General features: G+C 42.9%; 2 protein-coding genes across 9 annotated transcripts in view; one reads left to right on the forward strand and one right to left on the reverse strand.

Annotated features, from left to right (window-relative positions):
- The window catches only part of si:dkey-215k6.1 (transmembrane protein 132B), a 75,436-nt gene extending 59,899 nt beyond the window's left edge, over positions 1-15,537 (reverse strand). Inside the window, exons 1-2 of one of the 4 annotated variants that reach the window (XR_007490453.2) lie at positions 11,613-15,537; positions 8,256-8,649 (exon numbers count right to left, since the gene is read on the reverse strand). Coding sequence is in view for 3 of the 4 variants with exons in the window: in XM_049763034.2 (XP_049618991.1) it covers positions 8,256-8,355 (100 nt within the window). In the remaining variant the exon portion in view is untranslated. Of the gene's footprint in view, positions 1-8,255; positions 8,886-11,612 lie in introns of those variants that run through there. The other 3 variants (XM_049763034.2, XM_049763036.2, XM_049763035.2) reach the window with 3 other exon arrangements.
- Positions 1-21,499, forward strand: part of LOC125993954 (lymphocyte antigen 75-like) — a 278,014-nt gene that overhangs the window by 144,603 nt on the left and 111,912 nt on the right. The window lies entirely within an intron of this gene.

Consider the following 21,499-nt stretch of genomic DNA (forward strand, 5'->3'; position numbering starts at 1 on the left):
GAGAGACAGAGAGAGAGAGCGAGAGAGAGAGAGAGAAAGAAAGAGAGGCAACACTGTAGGGCATCACCTTGGCAGAGGTATTAAATCTTTTTCATCCTCTCCCTGGGCTGTCGGCAGAAGCGGGAAGACAGATTTACTTTCTCTCGCTCTCTTTCTCTCTCTCGGACTTCCACACTCACACACACACACGCACGAGCGTATCTCAACATGTTCCTAGTAAAGTGTCAGCGGCTGACACCAGGCAGAACAATTCAGCCTGGCAGGTACTGAATACACACCAAGAAAAAAAAAAGCCTTCAAAAGTAGCACAAACGTGAAGTAATGGCACACTTCCTCAACAGGAGCGAGCGGGAAGTGTCCAAATACTTTTGTCTGCGCTCTTTCAGCATCGTAATGTCATCGTGTGAGTGTCTCAGTGTGTAATCAGCAAGGTAATGTTTTCTCGGCATGGTATCAACTTTTTTTTGGGGCTCACAAAGTCTCGCACACGAAAAGGCATGATTGTCGTCTTTCAACCAATTCCGACTGTCAACCGATGTCCTCAGTGATGTCAAACTCAACGTAGCGTCGAAAGCTATCTCATTGCGTGCGTGAAGGTCATGGAGGTCATTTCAAGGAGCACTTTGAAAAGGTTAAAAGGATGCCGTAAAAAGACGCCGACTGTCCTCTCGAAATTTGTCCCGATGAAGAATTCACGACACGTCAAAAAGGGGTCGGCGGCGACCGGCACCAGATGTTTCCTGTCTACGTGCGTCGGTGCTGATTTAGCACCAAGTGGACCTTTCTTCTCACATTCCACGGGAATTATGTTTGTTAAATTTAATTTTAATTTTTCATCTCACTCCGTCTAAAATAAATCCCCTTGCCGTTTAAGTACAAATGGAGGCTTCAACTGAGCTCTTGGCAAGTAGACGGCGACAAACGAATCAAACCCAGACGCAGGAATCCAAAAGTCCATTTTGCCGTTTGTGACTTTGATTACAGCAGCATTACATGATGAACTTCTCAAGCAGGTTAAGCTGCCACTTTGTCTCACGCTCGTGGAATGCTAATCAACAGATGTCATCACGCACTTAAAGAGCGGCAAGGAGGATAAGCTAGCGCAGGTGCTTGCTTCTTAAAGGCTAACACACCGAGTGGATTGGAGCAGAGAGGGAGACAAAATAAGGAAAGACGAGCGGCGGCGCAGCCTGCCAAGGCGGCAACAGAAGTGCGGATTGGAAAAGAAAAAAAAAAAGAAAGAAAAGAAGGCAAAAGAAAAAGTGCTCGTCCTCGCGCTCACCCCGGCTAATATCGCTGGGGCCGTTTGTCTTGTTAGCCGTTTCATTTCTCCAATCTGCACGCTGATGACAGCAACAGGCACCTTACCTGCCTCATCTCACTTTTGCGGAGGACTGTCGCAATAAAAAAAAAAAAAAAAAAACATGCCGCAGCAAACTCAGCACTCACGGCAACAAGGGAGGATGAGGCTCCTGTGAGAACGCCAAGACTTTTGGGAGCGGAGACAAGACCGGGACAAGACCGAGACCCAACGTGGGCTCAGTGACACATTGATTGCTTGCCCATTAAATTGAAGAACAGCAAATCAGCTCTGGTCTTGACCGGTGTCCACAAAATCCCGAGACTGGGCCAGTTCAAGACCGGAACACGACCTGCTCTGGAGACCATCATCAGAACACGGCTCGGTTTGGTCAACATCTTACTGGTCAGCGCTCGCCTAATTCTGCAACTTCAGATTGTGCTGCAACTATGACCTCTATTTTAGTTGCATTAAAAAAAAACTAAACACAATCCTTTTAGTTTGAGTTGCAAAGCACCGAGGCGACCGAGTTTCTGATTCTAACTCGGCAACGGTGGAGCTGGCCTTTGTACACGTTGCAAGACTTGGTGCGGGGCCTGCAGCTGTCCATGGTGCTGATTCCACCCAACATCAACAGCAGACACAATAAGAGTAAAAGTATTCTCCAGGCATGAATCATTCAAACAAGGCACAAATCAAATAGGACAAAGTAGTAACTCTTGCTCTGAGGTTGCTAACCTGGGAGCAAAAATGCGGGTTGCAAAGTAGGAAGCTAGCTAGGTACAGTAGGTCGCTAATTAGCCGAGTAGATGGCTAGGGAGGTAGCTCGTGTAACAAGTAGCGAAAAAGGCAGCGAGGTAGGTCACGAGGCAGCTAAAATGAAGGTACCCCAGTTTGCAAGAAGTAGCCTGGAAGTATTCGTGGCAACTTTTACTTTTGCCTTGAACAATCAACAAGGTACGATCCATCCATTTAAATTAAACTGTTAGTAATTTTGCATCGTAATAACTTCAACAACACGTTAAACTAATCATTTCATTTTAAAAATAAATAGATGAATTAAAATATTTTTAAAAATTAAATCTAAAAATAAACATGATTAACAAATTTATGTGAACTCGTTCTAAAAAAATGAAAGAATCAAAGTCAAAAATGACATCCTGAAATGAAAATTTAAGGGGAATCTTGAGGAGCAAATGGCGGCTGGATGACAATGAGGAAGACCACGGGCGGGGGTGGGGGGCGAGAACAGCAAAGCGATGAAGAGGTGGGAGTCCTTATCGGAAAAAAGCAGACACCTTTATCTGCCTGCCCTCCAGTCCCACACGTGCGCAAGCACGCGTTCGCACACACACACAAAGTCATCAGCGTGACACTACTGAGCGTTAGCCATTAGCCAGGTAATGGCACACAAACATCACCAACCCAACGACAAAAGTATCGGGACGCGTGCGAGCCTTTGGGGCAGTACTGCGCTGGGCCACAAAATGTCAAGCAGCACTGAGCACACAAGAAATGCTTGCGAGGATTTTGTAGGCAGCCTTTTGTAACAGTTAGCATAACATCCAAGCTAATTTCCATTAGCCCGTCAAAGACATTTCTCAGGTTTTGTTACCGTGAAGCTAGCTGACTTGAATTCGACCAAATATTTTTCATATTCGAACATGTCTCGAATGTTTATTTCTCTATCCTTTTTTTGTAAACAAAAAATATTACAATTTGCATCTTTGTAAACAAAAAAGTAAAGATTTGCCCTGAGTAAAATTCAAATTTGTTTTGCTATCTCTTGGGGTCAGGGTGGAATTTATCATTTGACAGAGCTCCACCCACCTGGGTCGACAACGAATGGGAAGCAAACAGAGCGGAGTGCTCCCACGCCCCCCCCCCCCCCCCACAGGTCCCATTTTGAGGTCATGAATAAGCATTAGCAGCCAACAAAATGTCAGCTAGCACGAGGGGGGCTAGCACTGCCCAAACGCAAATGTCAGAGGCCTGTGTCCAGTAATGCATCTGATGGAGAGAAGAGGGCAAATGTCAACTGTTCCTCAAAACGGCAACGCCGAGCCGCAACTTCCGCTGAAAACACCGCTTGAGTGACTCAAGGCTCTTTGTTATTGTTTTTTACGACGCTTTGTGGTTGAGGGAAGACGTGCAGCAGCGAACATTTTCGTGGAGTGACTACATTACAATAAAATTAGCGAACACTATTTTATTCGGGCAAAGTTGGAAAAAGATCTTTTCAATTGCAGCAGTTTCTTTTTTTACATTTGACATGAAAAAATTTTAATTCGAAATTTTTTCATTTCATCATTCATGTCATTCACACAGACTTTGGACGACCTGCAAAAGTTGTCATGTATTATTAGATGGCACGGGAGCTCTCGGCCGTCTCGGCGTTTTGCCTAAGGAGCCCCCTCCCCTATTTGCATAACGAGCTCCCCTATCTGCACATCTAATTAGAAGGCCGCCGTGCCCTCAAGCTTGGTTAATTGGTTAAGGAGGACGTGCACGCACGCGGTTAGCGGGATGCTAATCACTTTGCGGCTTCCTTGACAAACGAGCGCAGGAGGACCAGCTTCCCGCGGCTCCGCATTTGTGTTTCAACGGACGCTTTCCATGTGTTCGAACATGCGTGCGAGTACGTTAGAAAATAGAAGGTTGCCTTTTCATTTACAGCTCGGCGCTTCCGTATAGATTGTCACGGTCAGTTGGCTGCTCATTTCTGCTGCGCACGATGCTGGTCATTAATAGCACAGCAGAGATGCTCGCCAAAGCAAAGTGTTCCGCCCGCTACAGCCGACAGACCCTCACTCACCAATTTCGCGGCCACCGGGAGGCGACGATGTGCGTGGCACGCCGCCGCCTGCAGGCTGCTGAGTTTTTGCACCTCCGCCTCGCTTCTCAGTCAGGCCTCCTCTTCAATCTTTTTTTTTTTCTTTTTGGCTCATCTCTTCCGCCGCCCCAATTCTCATTTCACACCACAACAACTGCCTTCATCCCATTTTTTTTTCCTTCTCGCACTCGTTGGCCTCGTCTGGCCTTTTAATGTCCCCACGCACTTTTTCCTCCTTCCTCCTCGCCGCAGCGGGAATGTAGCGGATGCCATCGAGTGTTGTCGCCTGTCCCCCGGCAACAGCCCCCCCCCCGACACCTTGCTTGAATACAAGGAGCTCGATCGCAGACACACCCAGACACACACACTACGCAAATGGGATTAGATTGTGCCTCACTTGCACATTTTTGCTCCTTTGGAGACATGTTGACTGACCACGGCATGCTGGCCAATGGGAGACCAATGGTGGGGGGAAGGGGGGGTCCGGTTTAAGGTCAAGTGTTTTGTCGTACTTGCATATTTTACAGTTTTTAGCAATATTTCTGTATTTTTTTAGCTAATATTTTGCTTTGTGTTCTGATGTGTAGATGAATTTGAATTATAATAGGGGAATGATTTTGACTTTCAATAGGATTGTTGTTAGGTGGTTTGTTTTGGGAATTATTTTATCATATTTTCTTCTGTAACATTTTGGTTATGTATTTTTTCCTCACACACTTTTTTTGTTGCAATCATTTGACTTTTTTGTCCAATTTCTGTTGTATTATTTAATATTCATCATATATTGTTGTTTTCATTGACTTTTTGTAAATATTTTCATCTTATAATTCTGTTGCTTATTTACAAAAAAAAAAATGTCACCCTCATACTTTGCCTGCTTCACTTATTTTCACTCTTGTATGTTCTTGAAGTGCTTTTTTTTTTTTTTTTTAAGATGCCACTGCAGCAACCTCAAAGGAGAAAGGAACCACCTGTGAGTGTCGCATCTTTTGCAAACTTTGATGTTAACTTTGTGGATGAATTTGTGGAGGAAAAGGTTACTTGTCCTCATCTTGCCCTTTTTGCCATCCTGTCTTTTATCTTTGTGTTTGTTTCTCATGAAATGAGGGGGAAAAAAAGCCTTTGTCCCGCTTTTCATCACCTTCATCCATTTGGCGACACCTTCTTGTGCCTGCCCCCGCTCGCCTCCTCGCGGCAACATTCCTGTGAGAGAGTGTGCCCCACATCCAAATGATTTTCTATTAGCGCCCGCGCCTGTTAACAGTGCTGCGTTTGATGACGCTAATCAAATTGAAAACCTTCATCTCGCCCGCCTCACCACCTCGAAAGCGCCTCTCGTTCGTATGTGCGTGTGCAAAAATCAATAGTCTGCTGTTCTGTGCTGGTCGTAAACAAGTGTCCAATCTGAAGTGCTCTGATTTCTTCCCACTGCAGATAATGGAAAGAGGAAGAAAGTGCAGTACCGGCTGCCGTGAGGGACCTGGCCAGCCCGGCCCACCGAAGCAAAAATCCAGGTAGAACCGACACTCTACACAAGCAAGCACATCAGCGTAACGAGGGATACGCCGAGGGCAAACTTTTCGGCCATCGGTCGGAAACCGGGGATTCTCATTCGGAAATTCCTAAACTGAATCGAGGGCCTGGTACATGTCTGCCTGCGGCAAAATGATTGGCTGCTGCGCCGCCGCTGAATGTAGCGTTGCCTGGATGCAGCAACCACTGCAACATCTCAGCTCATCAGTACGGCACTAATATTTGTAGTTTTGCACAGAGTACAAATTATATGTGACACGGGGGAGCGTGATCAGCAAATACAGGGGGAAAAGTTCATAAACTGTCAAAACGCTGATAAACTTTCAATAAATGTCTCCTATGAAAAACAGGCTGCAAATGGCAGAAAACATGCCCCCCCCCCTCCCAAAACTTGCTGAAAATATTTCAGAAACTGCAAAAAGACAAACATTGAGGCAAAAAAAAAGATCTGCAAAGCTCACGTGGCAATATGCGGGGGTCTATGTGTTGCTGCTGCACCATTTGTGTGCCATGGGCCACACAAATTACATGTCAATCAAAAATGACGATTCTTTCATCCACACCACTAGGCGCTGCTGTTGGCGCCTCACAAACACATTCGAGTTGAAAGATTGTGCATTTAATCAACGTAGCCTTTAAATCCCAACACGCGCACGGTCATTACTCGCACACGCTGATAAATGACATCGGATTAAAATTCTATGTTAATCCATTACGAGTCCCGTCTGAGTCATCTTGTCGTAATAATGATCCACCGCGTGCGTGCATGTCTGCGTGCGTGCGCGCACACACAGTCAAGTGAAGCTAATGTAAAGGGAAATGTGGTGCTGATTAATGCAAATTTGAACCCTGCAGACATGACAAACTACCCCCCCATACTCACACACACACACCAACAGGAAGTGACACCCAAACCTCCACTAATCAGCGTGTGAAAAAGGCAAGACTTTACGCACTGGCGCAGTTGCTCAGATCAGAACTTTGGTTTGACCTGATGTCATCTTACGCACACTTGTGTCAAAAGTGAATCTGAAATAAATCACATGTGGTGTGTGCACTGCTGTCAAAGCCAAATCTGGTTCCAAATTTGATTCAACTTGGTTTTACCTTATTACATGTTTTTGTTTGTTTGTTTTGTTTTATACTGCAACAGAAAAAGTGTCGAGCAAATGGCACAAAGCAACCATTCAAATACAAACAAATTCAATCCAATTAGATGAAAACAAATTACCCAATTCAAACACGTACCAAAGCCAAAATGGACCTCAGATGTTCCAGATTTCATACTTGGTGATTCAACTTTTTTGTGTGTGTGCCAACACAGCCCCAGCTGTTGTGTTCAATGACCAATGACTGCCCCCCCCCCCCCTAACCCCGCAACCGCATGTAATCGCTGCACTTTTTTTTCCGGTCTCAAGCCAGCGCACATCAGCACGTCCCGTTAAGTCTCCAGCGAAGCGTAAGTCGGGTTTGATTAGCACGCACTCGGATAGCAAGGGCTGGCAAAAGATGTCACACTCTGTTTCCAAGTACAACACTGGTGAGTATGGTAAAAATACTACCGATTTCATTCCTTTATTTAAGTAAAGTAGCAAGTGGAGACGTAGGAGGCACGAGTACTCTTTCTCTTTAGTCAAAGTCGAAATTGTGTTCAAAAGACTGCTCATAGCATTAGTACTGAATCAACTCTTGGACTTAAGGAAAAAAAAAAAAAAAAAGAGGAAAAGAGAACAGAAACGCATTAAAGGACAACAGGAACCATTTTGCTGTTAATCCCAAAGCTGGTAAAAAGACTTTTACTGCATACTTCAGGAGAAGTAAAGATACCTTCATAGTCAACTCAAAAAAGACTGAAAAGCACATCAGTACAAAAGTAAAAGATGAATTGTACTGCAAGTTGTGAGTGCCAAGAGTACTCTTTGTTGTAGAAGAGATTTGTGTCAAATAAATAATAATAATAACAATAATAATAACAATAATAATAATATAATAATGCAAAGACTTGAAATATAACTACTGCTTCAGCTCTTGTACTTAAAAAAACCTGCGTTAAAAACAAATAAAAAATTCGAGCAGTTTGTCTGATCTGTCGCCACCCACAATATTGTGACGTCGCATCAACCTGACCAGACGAAAGAGTATATTCTCTTCTTTTATCAGAATCGTTCCACTTTGCTTCGCAAAATGCACAATAACACACACACACACACTAATCTGGCATCGGGCTCTTACACAGCAACACGTCATTGGCATGCGCACGCGCCAATGTCGTTACACAGTGCGCGAGCATTTCAATTTAGTAATAAATGTGAACGCAGACCGTTTCAGGTTTTGACGACAAGTTTTTATGCTTTTGTTATGCGCAGGAATTCCGTCGACCACTTTACCACCGCGATTATGCAGTCGCCAAATAGTCACGTGACGCTGTGCCTTGTGCGCGCACAAGACACTTTTTGCAAAACGTGTGTTGGCTACAAAACTTCCGTTCAAAAAGTGCGAAAAGGTTCGGTGCAAAAAGGTTGACCAAAAAATAAAGCATTCAAATGCATAAGACGCATCACGTCAATAATTCTGCTGAACTTTTCCTACCTTCGCATAAGACGAGCAGCAGCGTCCAGATCCAGAAGGTCGCGCGTCCTCGGAGTGCTCTTCCGACTCCTCCCGCAACTCTCGTCCGGGGAGCCTCCATCCTTCTTCGGTCCCGTTCGGATGAGGCCACTCGATTCCCGCCGGCCAGGGTACGCGATCGCGGGCGAGGGGAGCCCGTCTGCACCCGATCGCGGGCGAAGGGAGCGCGTCTCCTCGGTGGCGGAGCAAAGGCGCTGGAGCGACTAAGGGGAGCGGCAAGACGCCGTCAGCGACCTCATGGCGGACTTGAGTGGAACTCTTTACGATCCCAAATGGGGGGGATTGGAGCAGAACCGGATTCGATAGGGAAAACGGCGAAGCTCCACTTTGCGTTTACAATCCCAAGTTCAAACACCTGCGAACAAGTTCACAAGACAAAAAACAAGAGTCAACAAAAGTCCAGTGTCCAACTGCAAGCAAAAGTGAGTCACGTGATTTGAATACATCCAAACGGGCTCAGAATGAGGATGTTGAAAATGATGAAGATGGTGCGCTCCTTCTCGCCACCCAACAGACACTGTGCTGCTCTAGCGCGGGGCTCCAACTACAACTCCGGTGAGCGAGCGAGCGGGTGCGCGAGCGTGAGAAATAGAGAGCGAGCAAGAGAGAGAAAGTGTGTGTGCGCGCGCGCGCACGTCAAGTCGAGAGTGGATCAGACGCGGCATGGAAGGAGGAGGGTGCATATGGCGATAAGGGGGGTGGGATTTGGCAATCGGACTGACATTTAAGACACGAGGGTTTGTGTGTGTGTGTGTGTGGGGGGGGGGGACTCAGGCGTGTTCATTCAACTTCATAACAGACATCTATAAACTTCGTCAGTATTATTTGAATTTCAGTTTATATGCATTCCATGTTTCATACTATAATGCAGGAATAATATATTACTGTTGGATTCTCAAAGTATTATTAAATTCCTGAAATGGTATTGTTTTACTTCAAAGTATTCTATATTAGTTCTTATATTCTTAAGAATATATAGCTTATAGTTCACATGTAACCTGTTATATGATTATCTATTTTCATCATTTTTTTAATGAATTTTAAAAGTCAAAACACATCCGCAGTAACTTGTCGATTAAAGATCAATAAGACAATCGAGTGTCCAGAAATGCGTGCGCGAGTGGCGTTCGTGCCCTCTGTATTATTCATTCACTGACACGCGCGACACCTGTTCTCCGTGTAATCGATAGACTCTCCAGGCGCGCGCGCGCGCGCTCGCACGCACACCACGTGAGCGCGCCTCGGAGAACCACTTTGTAATAAAACGCATCTACTTTCGATTGACTCACTCCTGTGTGCTGTGCGTTTTTTTTTTTTTTTGTTTGTTTGTTTATTTGTTTGTGTTTGACTCTGGGGAGTCTTTATGAGCGGAGCAAGCGCACTCCCTGGTGGCCATCAGGTGTGCAAACATCTTTCGTCTTGTCTGTAATTAGTCACAAAAGGAAGAGCTTTTTTTTTTTTTAACAACAAAAAAATAAGTCAGGTTTAGTATTAAGGGACCTTTAGTGGGTGTGTCCTAGTGAGTGACGTCAAAAGCTGGAGTCAATGCAGTTGGTCAGACACTTAGTCTGAGTCTCTTCTCCTTGCCAGTGTTTTAATTTTGAATTTGTGTGCCGTGTCACAAGCTCGTAGCCAAGGAGGCTAATTTTGCTAATGCCACTACGAGCTAACCGTTGTTTTTGACCGTTTTCAGGGACGATAGCCAACCCGAACGTTTAGGCTAATTTCTGTTGGCTGTTAGCTTCACATCTTATAATAGCTTTAAACTCACAGACTTTCTCTTGACAGGTTTCCTCTTCATTTTCTGACTTTGTTGTTATACAGGAGTCTAAACCGCAGATGTCAAACTTAATGCCCAGGGACCAGATATGGCCCGCAATATTCTTTTACATGGTCGGCGACAGTAAATATTCTGTCTTGCTCCAATGGTAAAATTGCAAATTGTCTTCAGGCCAATTCAAACCAACATGGCAGACTTACAGTTGTGGGCTTTGGGAACTAGCAGGAGTTTGTGATTGGAGGATTATGTAGGAAATACAGACCAAAACGACCTGAGATGGACGCTTCAAGTCAAAATGGCTTACCTCCAGCAAATATTCCAGTGTTGATTCTTGGGACTTTTTTGTGGGTCTACTCATCAAAGCCCAAATGCGTTGTACATGTGTAAAACGTGTGGTCAAGTTCTGCCGTTTCATTTATTTCCGATAGGATGTTTCGCCATCTATTGGAAGTGAGTCAGCAATTTCACAATGACGTCGGAGCTCTTGGCGGGTATCCGGAGCATCGGTCGTTTAAATAAAACCTCGGACTTTGGCGGAGGTCTCATTTCAATTTGCGCCTCCCACTCTCGCCCGATTGCACAGTAAAAAGCAGAAGAGCCATTTTTGGTATGGCTTTCAGATGGCTTGAAAAGTGCCTCGTCATCCCTTATCACAAATCTATGCCAGGTTACGACCGACGACAGTGACGGATGGCTTCTTTTTCCGATGCGTAATGAACGAGGGTTATGGGATGCAAGCTTCCTCCGATAGCAATGAGCAGAACCAAATCGCAAATCGTTATCAACTACTCAGATTGCTCGCTGGGCTTGATATTATTTTGAGAACGTCATTCATTGTTGTTTTTTATCCATTAATATACCTGTCAAACTGACTTCAAATATAATTCACTCTTAACTACTTCAATAAATATAAATAACTGTAATAAAATGTCGTTTAAGTACTGTGGATATGGTTTCATTGCTGCTCACTGAAATGATTAACTTAATAATTATGAGCAAAACATGCTTAGAACAACTGAATTTAAACAGTTTATGAAAATCCAGCGCCCGGAGTCATTTTCACAGGAAATTTGGCTGAGAATCTTTGGGGAATCTCGAGAGGTTTTGAAAGATTCAGACTCAGATTCACTTAGAAACTTTAAAATACGGTGGACTCATCCAGAATCAGTAGACCCACAAAAAAAAAAAAAAAAAAAACTTCAAGAAGTCACCCTTGACAAGATACAGGAAGTCAGCCATTGTGGTTCAAAATGGCCACTGAGGTCATTTCCGTTTGGCTGTCTCATTTGTCTCATTCGCTTGACTTTTATTAATTTTATTTATTTCTTTTCTTTAAAATCGTTTCTGATTTTACAGTTTAAAATTTTAAGAGATATAAAAACGATAGAGGAAGATAGAACTGCTTGATAATCCAAATAGAAAAGACGTGTAACAATTTCCACAACAATCCCAATTTCCCACAACAATCCCACTTGGTTCGCATTTGACTTTCTAATTTAACCACATTAACCACTTTAAAGTTATTTTTGTTTTCTTACCAGTTGCGTCTTGCAATTCGTGACAAGGAAGAGTCCGACAGGGTCAACTGAGCCACATAAAAACGTCTCCTAAGTGCCTCCTGGCAAGCGTTCATGCACCGGCGCAGGTGAGCGAGCGAGAGCACTTGATGACAAGCGAGTTTCCCCCCACTCCGTAGTGTGACGTCGCCCTCTGCAGGTGGGGAGGGAATCAGAGCGGATCTTGCCAAGGTTTTTTTTTTTTTTCCATGTGATGATTGCTCCTCCGTACAAAACACAAGAACGTATATCCAACACACACTCGCATAGAGCGGCAGCGTTGGCCACACTTATTTTGTACGTCTTCCCGTGATATGCAAACCTGTCAAATTTCATCATTAGAAGACCGAGAGACTTCAGGGGATGTATTTTCAAAAATGTTATTGGAAGGACTATGAAGGACACCTGGGGGGGAGGCGTCTTTCAACCAAAATGGCTGACGTGTGTGTTTTCAGGCATGAATTCTTGAGACTTTTTTGTGGGTCACCTCCTGATAGACATGCTTACCTAATTTCAAGTTGCTAAATCAAGCGAGCTTTTGAAGTTGACTTTTGAAATACTCTTGGTTATAATGCCAACATATCCAAGTTACAACAAGACGTCAGACTTCCTTTTTTTCCACACATGACTTCATGAGTGTTTTTTTTTTTTTTTTTTTGTGGGCCTACTTATGATCGACATGTTTACCACGTTTCACATTGCAAAGTCCAACAGGCTACGGCGATGAATTTACAAAAGCTGAGCCTGAGGCTGTTTTGAAAAGGCCTCATAGCACTTTTGTATTGCTTCTCAAATGATTCAATTGCAGTCAACAAACCAATTACAGCTTGATGACGATGATCAAATCCAAAACAGGCTCCTTTACCACTCTAAATGAGAGCATGCAGCGTTTTTTATACCTTGGGAAGGTTCCCATTGCAACATTGATCGCCATGGCGACAAAGTCCACGTCAGAGTGGCTGCCACCTGAAAATTGTGCAGATGTGCTTCGAACCAATAAGGATATAAAAATATCATTGGGTGCTCGCGTTCGGGCCCTGTGAGGATGCAGTTGAAATCTGATTACTTAAAAAAAAAAAAAAAAAGATGAGAAGAGTCCCTTGCTAATACCGTACTACTCATTTTGTTTGACATGGCAACACATGGAGGCTGAAATCTGAGTGGACAGAGAAAACTATTGGGATGATATTCACATAATGTCAAAGTTTTCACTTTTGCTTGTAAAAAGTTCGCTAGATCGTGTTTTGACCAACAAACAAATCGTGTGCGGTATCATACACACGATGCCATTGTTTGCCAGCAGAAGCCCTGCCCTCCTCCACATCCCCCTTTTGCCTTCTCTCTGTCACGAGACAATCCCCGCAGATTCACCCTTCACAGCTCGCAGCGTCGCAGCCTCTCAGCCACGCTTGACATTCCCGGGAAAAAGCTCGCGGGACGGCTCAAGCCGAGCATCCGCCTGTGCCAACCCCCATACAAACGCGTAAAGAACCCCCCGCCCCCCGCTGATGACCTCACGCTGTTCACGCGAGAAGGAAGGACAGGGGAGGAAGGCGGTGCCCGTTTCGAGCTCGTTAACCTTTTTAAAGTGTCGTCACGCAAGTAGGAAAAGTTGATCGTATAAAAATGTGATCTAATAAAATATTTCTAGACAACCCCCCCCCAAAAAAAATCCCATACTTCACCTCATTCACTCGCATTGACGGCTATAGACGTCAAACATCTATTTTAATTGTGCTGGCAGTGAATGAGTTAATATTGATGAAACTACGAGTGATCGATGTCCCTTGTCCCGCACCGCCAGATTCTTCTAGTGACGTGTATTCTGTCCAAGGTGAAAATGTTGGCAACGCTCCTTTCTGGTGGAAACGTTCGAGAGTTTGAAAAAGTGTGGGCAGGTCCATCTTGAATGTTCACGTGGAAGATTTGTTTGAATTCAGCGTGTTGTCTTGGGTAGCTTCTGGAATCGATAAACAAATTCAAATAAACATAATAGACTCTGCGATGACATTAAATAAACAGTTTATACATCGGGGTGCCGCTTTCTCGCCGCCGCGTCCCCCCAGTAAAAGTAAAACTAATCACCAAAGAGCGTTAGTCAATCTGTTTTTATTAGCGACGCGCACGCATACAAAGTGTCCCGGCCGGGATAACGATTTGAACAAACATCCAATTTGCCGGGCGGATTACCCGCGAGGCCTCGCTGGGAGGAGGTGGGAGGTGACACATCAGCGAGATGCTAATAAAAAAAATTCCACATGCGCACACACACACACACGGCCGTAAATATTAATTCTCCACAGAAGCCCGTTGCGACTGGCAACTTAATTACACTAATTTCACTGTGATTGTGCCCCACAGGAGTGCAAAAACCCAAACGCACACACGCAGAAATACACAAAGGCGAGCACACGCATGATAAGTGTTCTTTGGGCCAAACGCTGAATTAAGGATATTGTCATCGCCGATCATTTCCCCCGCTAGGACCGACGGCACCAATTAGCCGTTGCAGCTAATCATCGAGTCCCTGTCCCCGATGTCATCTTTGCCTTTGCCATTTTGCGCTCCTTCTTTCTTCAGTACAAAAAAAAAGTAGCACAAGGTTAGCTAAACCCGCACTGAGAATTTGGCAACAATTTCCAAAAATCGCATTCACGCAAGTCCCGGTTGAAGGTAACTGTCAAAAAGAATTAGGCCTTGCGTATCTGCGACATCTTTTTGCCTCGCAGCCTGCTCGATTATTGCTGAAAAAGGGATTTGAGTTTGTCACAAACACTCTTTAGCAATCATCGATGCACCGTAGTTATACTACCAATAGGAGATAACGAACGAACGAACCGATACCAATAGCCAATATTTTTTTTCTGTGTGTGTGTTTTTGTATGTATCTTTCCATATGTATAAGATACTCAAGAATTTTAAAAATTCTAAATTTCAAATAAGTCCTGAAAGTGCATCACTGACCAAAATGCAAGGAGGAAAGCTAAAGCTAGCGAGACTTGCGAGCCCACATGGTTTGGAAAGCCTCGTTTTTGTGACAACTTTCAGGAAGGCAGTGTCGTCTTTTGCGTGTTATCGTTTAGCCGTTCAGCAGAGAACAAACGTTTAAGCGACATTATGGCGATTAAATGAAATTATTTTTTTGAAAACACCTAACTAAAAAAATATTTTTAGTAAAAATGAAATCGAATAAAAAAACAATAATCAATTCTAAAAACATTTCCAAAATACAAATGAAAAATTTACCAACAAATGAAAATACAATATACACAGATAAACGTCAAACTGCAAAAAAAAAAATGGAAAAATAGAAAATGAAACTGTAAAAATGTGCAATGGCGGCACACAGTTGTGAATAAAAAGTGTACGTGTAAAAAAGCTAAAAGATGGTAGCGCGTGTGCTTGTAAATAGAGGCAGACGGGCAGATGGAGACGGCGAGCGAGCGAACGGCAAATAGTGTCGCGTCGGCGACGGGGATGATGGCGCGGAAGCGAGCGGGACAGCGCTTGTTTGGACAGATGGCTGCTGTGTGCTAATTACAGACTGAGCGCTTGACACTGTGAACACAATCAAAGTGGAAAGTGACGCACGCACGCTCACACAATCGCAGAGTGCGCGTTCGCGCGTAAACAATGCCAGAGGACAACAAAGTCACGCAAGCCGTTTGGATGCGTGTTCTCCTCCATTGTGGAGGCTAACGAGCTTTGTGTCGCTATTAAAACCTACTTTGCAGATTTATTTACATTTGCATTAACGTCCCACGTCAACCACAAGTTGGAGTCTGGCGTGCAATATACAGTACGCCGAATGCTCCGGGGTACTTCATGTAGTTGGGGGAAAGTCCATCCATCCATCCATCCATCCATCCATCCATCCATCCATCCATCCATCCATCCATCCATCCATCCATCCATCCATCCATCCATCCATCCATCCATCCATCCATCCATCCATCCATCCATCCATCCATCCATCCATCCATCCATCCATCCATCCATCCATCCATCCATCCATCCATCCATCCATCCATCCATCCATCCATCCATCCATCCATCCATCCATCCATCCATCCATCCAAGGCCCGCAGGCATGCTGGAGCCTATCCCAGCAGTCTTCGGGCAAGTCGGCGGGGAACACCCTGAACTGGTCGCCAGTCATTCACAGGACATCGATAGACGGACAACCATCCGCACTCGCACCTCGGGGCAATTTGGAGTGCTCAATCGGCCTACCAAGCATGTTTTTGGGATGCGGGAAGAAACTGGAGTGCCCGGGGAATGAGTCAGACGTGCTAAGCAGTGCTTCACCGTGCCACCCTGTTTCTAATATTTTCCTTATTTTATTTTTGTAATTTAACTATTATTCCGGTTATTTAGCATATCATTTAATTTCTTTTTTTTTATCATATCCACATTTTACTCTGGGTCTTTCAATTTCAAATCGACACTTATTTTGAAAATTACAATTTCTTCTAATATATTCTCCAAAATAAAGTATATATTTTTAATATTACCAACACACATTTTCTATATTTCCATTTGATGAATGTATTTATTGGCTTACTTGTGTTATTTTATTATTTGAAAGAATTATTGTACATACGAGCGCTGTGGTTGGACAGCTAACCAAAAGTGCCAAGGTCATGCTAGCTACGTAGATTTCCAACGTAGCTAGCAGCAGAAGTTGGCGAAAAACTTTGCAGTTAAAACTTGCTGTTTCCAAATAACTCAAGGCTTCTTTAGTGTGTTACTTTCTTGGGGGGGCTGATTATTTGTCATCATTTGCCAGCAGCAGCAAAGTCATCGCTAATCCTCCAGCAAAGAACGCTTAAACCACCGCAGCTGTGGCCGTCAAGCTGCCACCTCGAAGAGCGCCCAGAACAAAAACGTATAGTCACACTGACGCTTCGAGTTTGTTTAAAAATGTTCAACTTCCTTAGCTAGAGCTTTCTAAAGGAGGAATTTCAAAAATAAAATTAAGATAGGTAGGTAGACAGAGAGAGATAGAGACGCACACAGGTAAGAGCCTGTATCAGCTTGTCAAAAACAAAAGACAATAATAACAGAGGGCATGTGTTATTACCTGTGTGTGTGTGTGTGTGTGTGTGTGTGTGTGTGTGTGTGTGTGTGTGTGTGTGTGTGTGTGTGTGTGTGTGTGTGTGTGTGTGTGTGTGTGTGTGCGTGTGTGTGTGTGTGTGCACGTGTGTGTGATAGTGCGTGCATGTTGGGGATGCTACAGTCATTTCCAACTAAATTCACAGCCAAGTGCAACCCTGAGGCATCCGTGCACATGTACACACACATGCACACACACATGCTGACACACACACACACTTAGACGACAAACAAAATGTCCTGTCCCAGGAGTATATGTTTCCTGTTGAGTAGGATTAGACAAATCTGAAGACACAGACATGCACACGTGCACACACACACACACACGCACGCACACCTTTTCTGAATATTCATAGCAAGCTGTTGCACTCCTGGCCTGGATCAAAATGTGAGCTTGTGTGTGCTTGTGTATGTATGACATAAACTAGAAATCAAACATCAAAGTCATTATTCTCCCTCAATTTCACCTCACTATTCAGTAGAAACACACACACACACACATACAAAAATAAAAATGATAGTATTAGAAGCAGCTCTTATTACAACACTTAAGTTCAAAGTTCAGTTAGCTTTGTTGTTAGCATGTGCGTGGACAAACCACGGCTGGCATGAGAACTTCTGTTCAACTGTCAAATCCTTGTTCCTGCTCATGTCGACTTTTTCCTTTCAAAATAAAAATACAAAAAGCAGATTTCGCGCGGTCTCAATCCGAATGCCGCGTTTAGACGAGTACTGGGGCGGCAACATGTTCGGACTTTTCCTTTGAATGTAAAATAAGAAGTGCTGTAATGACAAAATGGTCAAGTCGGTAATAAGAATCGGCAGACTCATTTGACGACATGAAAAATCACTCCTTTATTGTGCGTTATTGTTATGAAGTTTGAGAAGAAACGATCTGAGCTTGGTAAACAAAAGGTCCCGAGAGAGGTGACGCACGTTCATATCGCAGGCGGTCGATGGGTGAGGTGAAAATCTTCCCACAATGCCGAGCGGATTAATATGGCTGATTTATTTAGCCGTGTGCGCGCGAGCTAATGATTTCTGAGGCTCATTTAGGGAAAACTCCCACAAGAGGGTTCGCGAGTGTTATTATCACTTATGGATTCAATTCTTATTAGCACGCTGTCTGTTTTCAAATCACAGATTTTTATCTTTGGTATGCCCAATAAAGTATGCACACTGTGATGGGTGTGATTTTTTTTTTCTTTAGCATGCTCAAAGTATGCACACCCATTACGTTTTTTCGAAAACACTGGAAAAAAAGAAACTTTGCATCATGTCATGAAAATGATGTTGACTAATTGGGCCAGCGTTGGACGTTTTCACTTTTGGGGTGTTGCTAGCAGTTAAGACGTTCACGATAAAGGTAAAACAAAAAAAAAGCTGTTGAAATTTTTCCTTGTTATCCCATGAAAACAATATTGGTGATACACTTTCAATTTTACAAATAAAATGGATCATTTTATTCCAAAGCTATTGTCTGTGAATTAAAGACATATTTGTAATGGCATTTCCCTCTGTAAAACAAATTAACATTAAAAAAAGCGTAAAATGTTTGAAATGCATTTCCAATCTATGATGAAGATTTTTAATCGTGAAAAGTAAACGTAAACTGAGTGTATTATTTAACGAGATGGATTTGCTGTGAAATACTGTCCAGTTGTATTTTCTCTGCAAGATAATTACAAACCAATTCTAAGATTAAACACAATGAAATAGAAAAAATATCCAAAATATAATAAAGCATTAAAATAAACACGTTTAAAAATGTAATCAATACTCGCTGAGTTTTGAATGATTCTTTTGGAGATTCTTTCATTACGTTAATATCGCAACAAAATCAATAACTTCATTTTAAATTATTTGCACCAATACAGAAATAGATTCAGACATGAATACAATTACAATTATTTCATTATTTTATTTCCAGCCCTCTCTGATAGTCAATCAAAACATTGAGGGTATTGGATGTGTTTAGAATGTGTACCTAATGAAGTGACCATGAGTATGTGGACAAAATGAGAGGTCACACAAGGACAGACCACACAAGCGTATGCGTGTGTGCGTAAACTGGCAACTCTATTTATGCACGTGCGTTTGTTTGCACAGTACCAAGCAAATTTGGAGTGCGTGTCTGTTTAGTTTAGTCAGTGGGTCAATAGTAAGAGTAGAATGGAAGCTCCACTTATATCTCTGGGTGCGCGCGCGGATCGATGTGTTAGCGCGCTAATGGAGTACGAGCGTGGGAAAGATTAAAGTAAGTAAGACGAAGTCAAGAAGTAGAGCCGAGCTGGTGGAGGATTTGATTTCATCAAGGACGGACGTCTTGTTTGAATAGATACGTTGAAAATAAACAGACGGGCTCAGACGTCCAAAGTTCTCTCGTTGACAAGCTGCTGCAGGGCAGGTAAAATCATATTAGCAAACATATCTAGTTTGACATCTCAAGCCAGGAGAGTTATCGTCAAAAATGGAAAAAAAAAGTTTCCGTCCAAGTGAACCAAATAACCAGCTGGATTATTAGCCTCGGGACAAAAAAATGGAACCAAGTAAGCCGATCTTGAGATCTTGAGTCTGCAGATAACTGACTAATTGTCTAAGAAGTTCCCTTAATTGAATACAGAATTTCTTGGCACTTGTAACCAACCAACCAACCAACCAACCAACCAACCAACCAACCAACCAACCAACCAACCAACCAACCAACCAACCAACCAACCAACCAACCAACCAACCAACCAACATAGAACGTCAGTGAATTCTGAATTTCTTAGCATTTGTACAACATTGTTAGCTTGTGCAGCGTAATTACTTAAGTAGGTAGCTAGCTGATTAACTAGTAAACTAGTGAGCTAACAATCTATAGCACATTTCTTTCAATGTCATTCTTACTCTTATTTACTGACTGGCTGACAAATTTCGTATCAAACTTACAAATTAACCAAAACAAAAAACTTCCCTGACAACGTCATTGAAATAGTGATTTTGTCTGTTCTTAATGAAGCAGTTCTTGTTAGCTTGTGCGACCCGACCCATTTCGATTCAGTTGGATGTAATATTTCAATCCCCGACAGAGAGTGGAAACAGATTTTCATGCATTTTTTTTTTGGGGGGGGGGGGAGAGGTTACCGCCAAGAATCAACTTTGACAGTTTGATAGTTGGCAAAGAGAAAGAACGTGTCGACGCAAACAGGACACAACTCAAGCTGTGACGGTGGGAGTACGAGGTGGCGCGCCCTGCTGAGACATAATCTACAAAAAGAAAGATGTGATTGACACGTGGAATTGCTTTTTTTATAAAAAGAACAAATGAGAAAAAAAGTGTTGCTGTGGAGTTTTTATAGACACGACTTCCACTCCAATGGCAGCTGTTGTACCATTCACGGCACAGTGGAAAAGATATGCTTGAAATTCAAAAATTAAACCTAAACTTGTGACATTTGTCAGTGCACTCCGGTCTAATATAGAAAACAGGTCGACAGTGGAGAAGACGCGCTGGCCATCACTACACTATGAGCTAACTAATTATAGTTACTTAACTCTGTTCTTATCATTATGACATTATTCGCTAACTTGCTAACAAACTAACAATCCAGTTAGCAATCTAAGCATAAAAATAAAATCACCAAAAGTTGGACAGCAGGCAAATGAATTGAACAAAGAAAACTGTAGAAACTAGCAAACTATCTGCAAAGAAATTTAAAAAAACACACACACCAAGGTGCAAACCATTTGCTAGAGAAAGCAAACCGATGAAAATAACAATTTGAATGACTAACTAGCAATTACACTAAAATCGAACGAGCTCCAGTCACAAACTCATTTAGTTAGCTCCGTATTTTACTAGCACACAAACTAGCTGCAGTTACAAACTGTCTATTGAGATAGAGTAACTCGATCATATCGAGATTTTTATACGCTGACTGGCCTCAGCAATCACAACAACAGGATTTTTATGTATTATTGAGGACATACTTGACTATATGGCTGAAACTAGAATTCATATTCTAGTGCACAAGCTATCCTGACGGTGTGTCTAACAGTATTTGAAAATGATAGGGATTCACAAAACAGTAAAAGTGGTGACATTGGTATCGTCAATTTGTCTTCCAATGACAGCGTAATAACGGCGCTAAACGAGCCTCTTCAATTCCCACATCCGACCGAGGTGTCATTAGTCGTTATTGTGCAATTTCATACCCCCCCAATCTCATAAAGCGCTCAGTCCCATCGCCACACTTTGAACACGTGCTCCTTTAATTTTCCGCCTTCCTAAACAAAATGCAAACATCTCAAAGTACATATGGAGGGGGAGAAGTTGTTCTTCCTTTGATGAGTGACAGGTGTTTGCGAGCGCCCGCGTTTCGAAAGGTTATTGGGAGTTTCTCAGAGCACGTTTGAAGGCAAAACCACATGTTGGTCAAAATGGCATGCTGGCACGCCTGCGCATACACAAAATATCTCAATTCAAGAAGATATAGAAGGCCAGGACACAAATAGCTGTCACGACACGACTTGTGCTCTTATCTAAAAGGATGAAAAAATATCTTATGTAAAAGCCTCCACTTACAATTATCTTATTAGTTTAGAATTTGAAAAATAATTGTCGTAAATGTAATCATTTTGAACAATGAATAAAATGCAATTGCCATGAATCAAATCAACGTCAAATACATTAAAAAATAAACACACTCATTAAATCGAGTCTGGTGTCCAACCTTAGTTTTTTTTTTTTTTAATTTTGAGAATTGATG

Source organism: Syngnathus scovelli, chromosome 3, assembly GCF_024217435.2.
Source record: "Syngnathus scovelli strain Florida chromosome 3, RoL_Ssco_1.2, whole genome shotgun sequence".
Classification (NCBI taxonomy): Eukaryota; Metazoa; Chordata; class Actinopteri; order Syngnathiformes; family Syngnathidae; genus Syngnathus; species Syngnathus scovelli.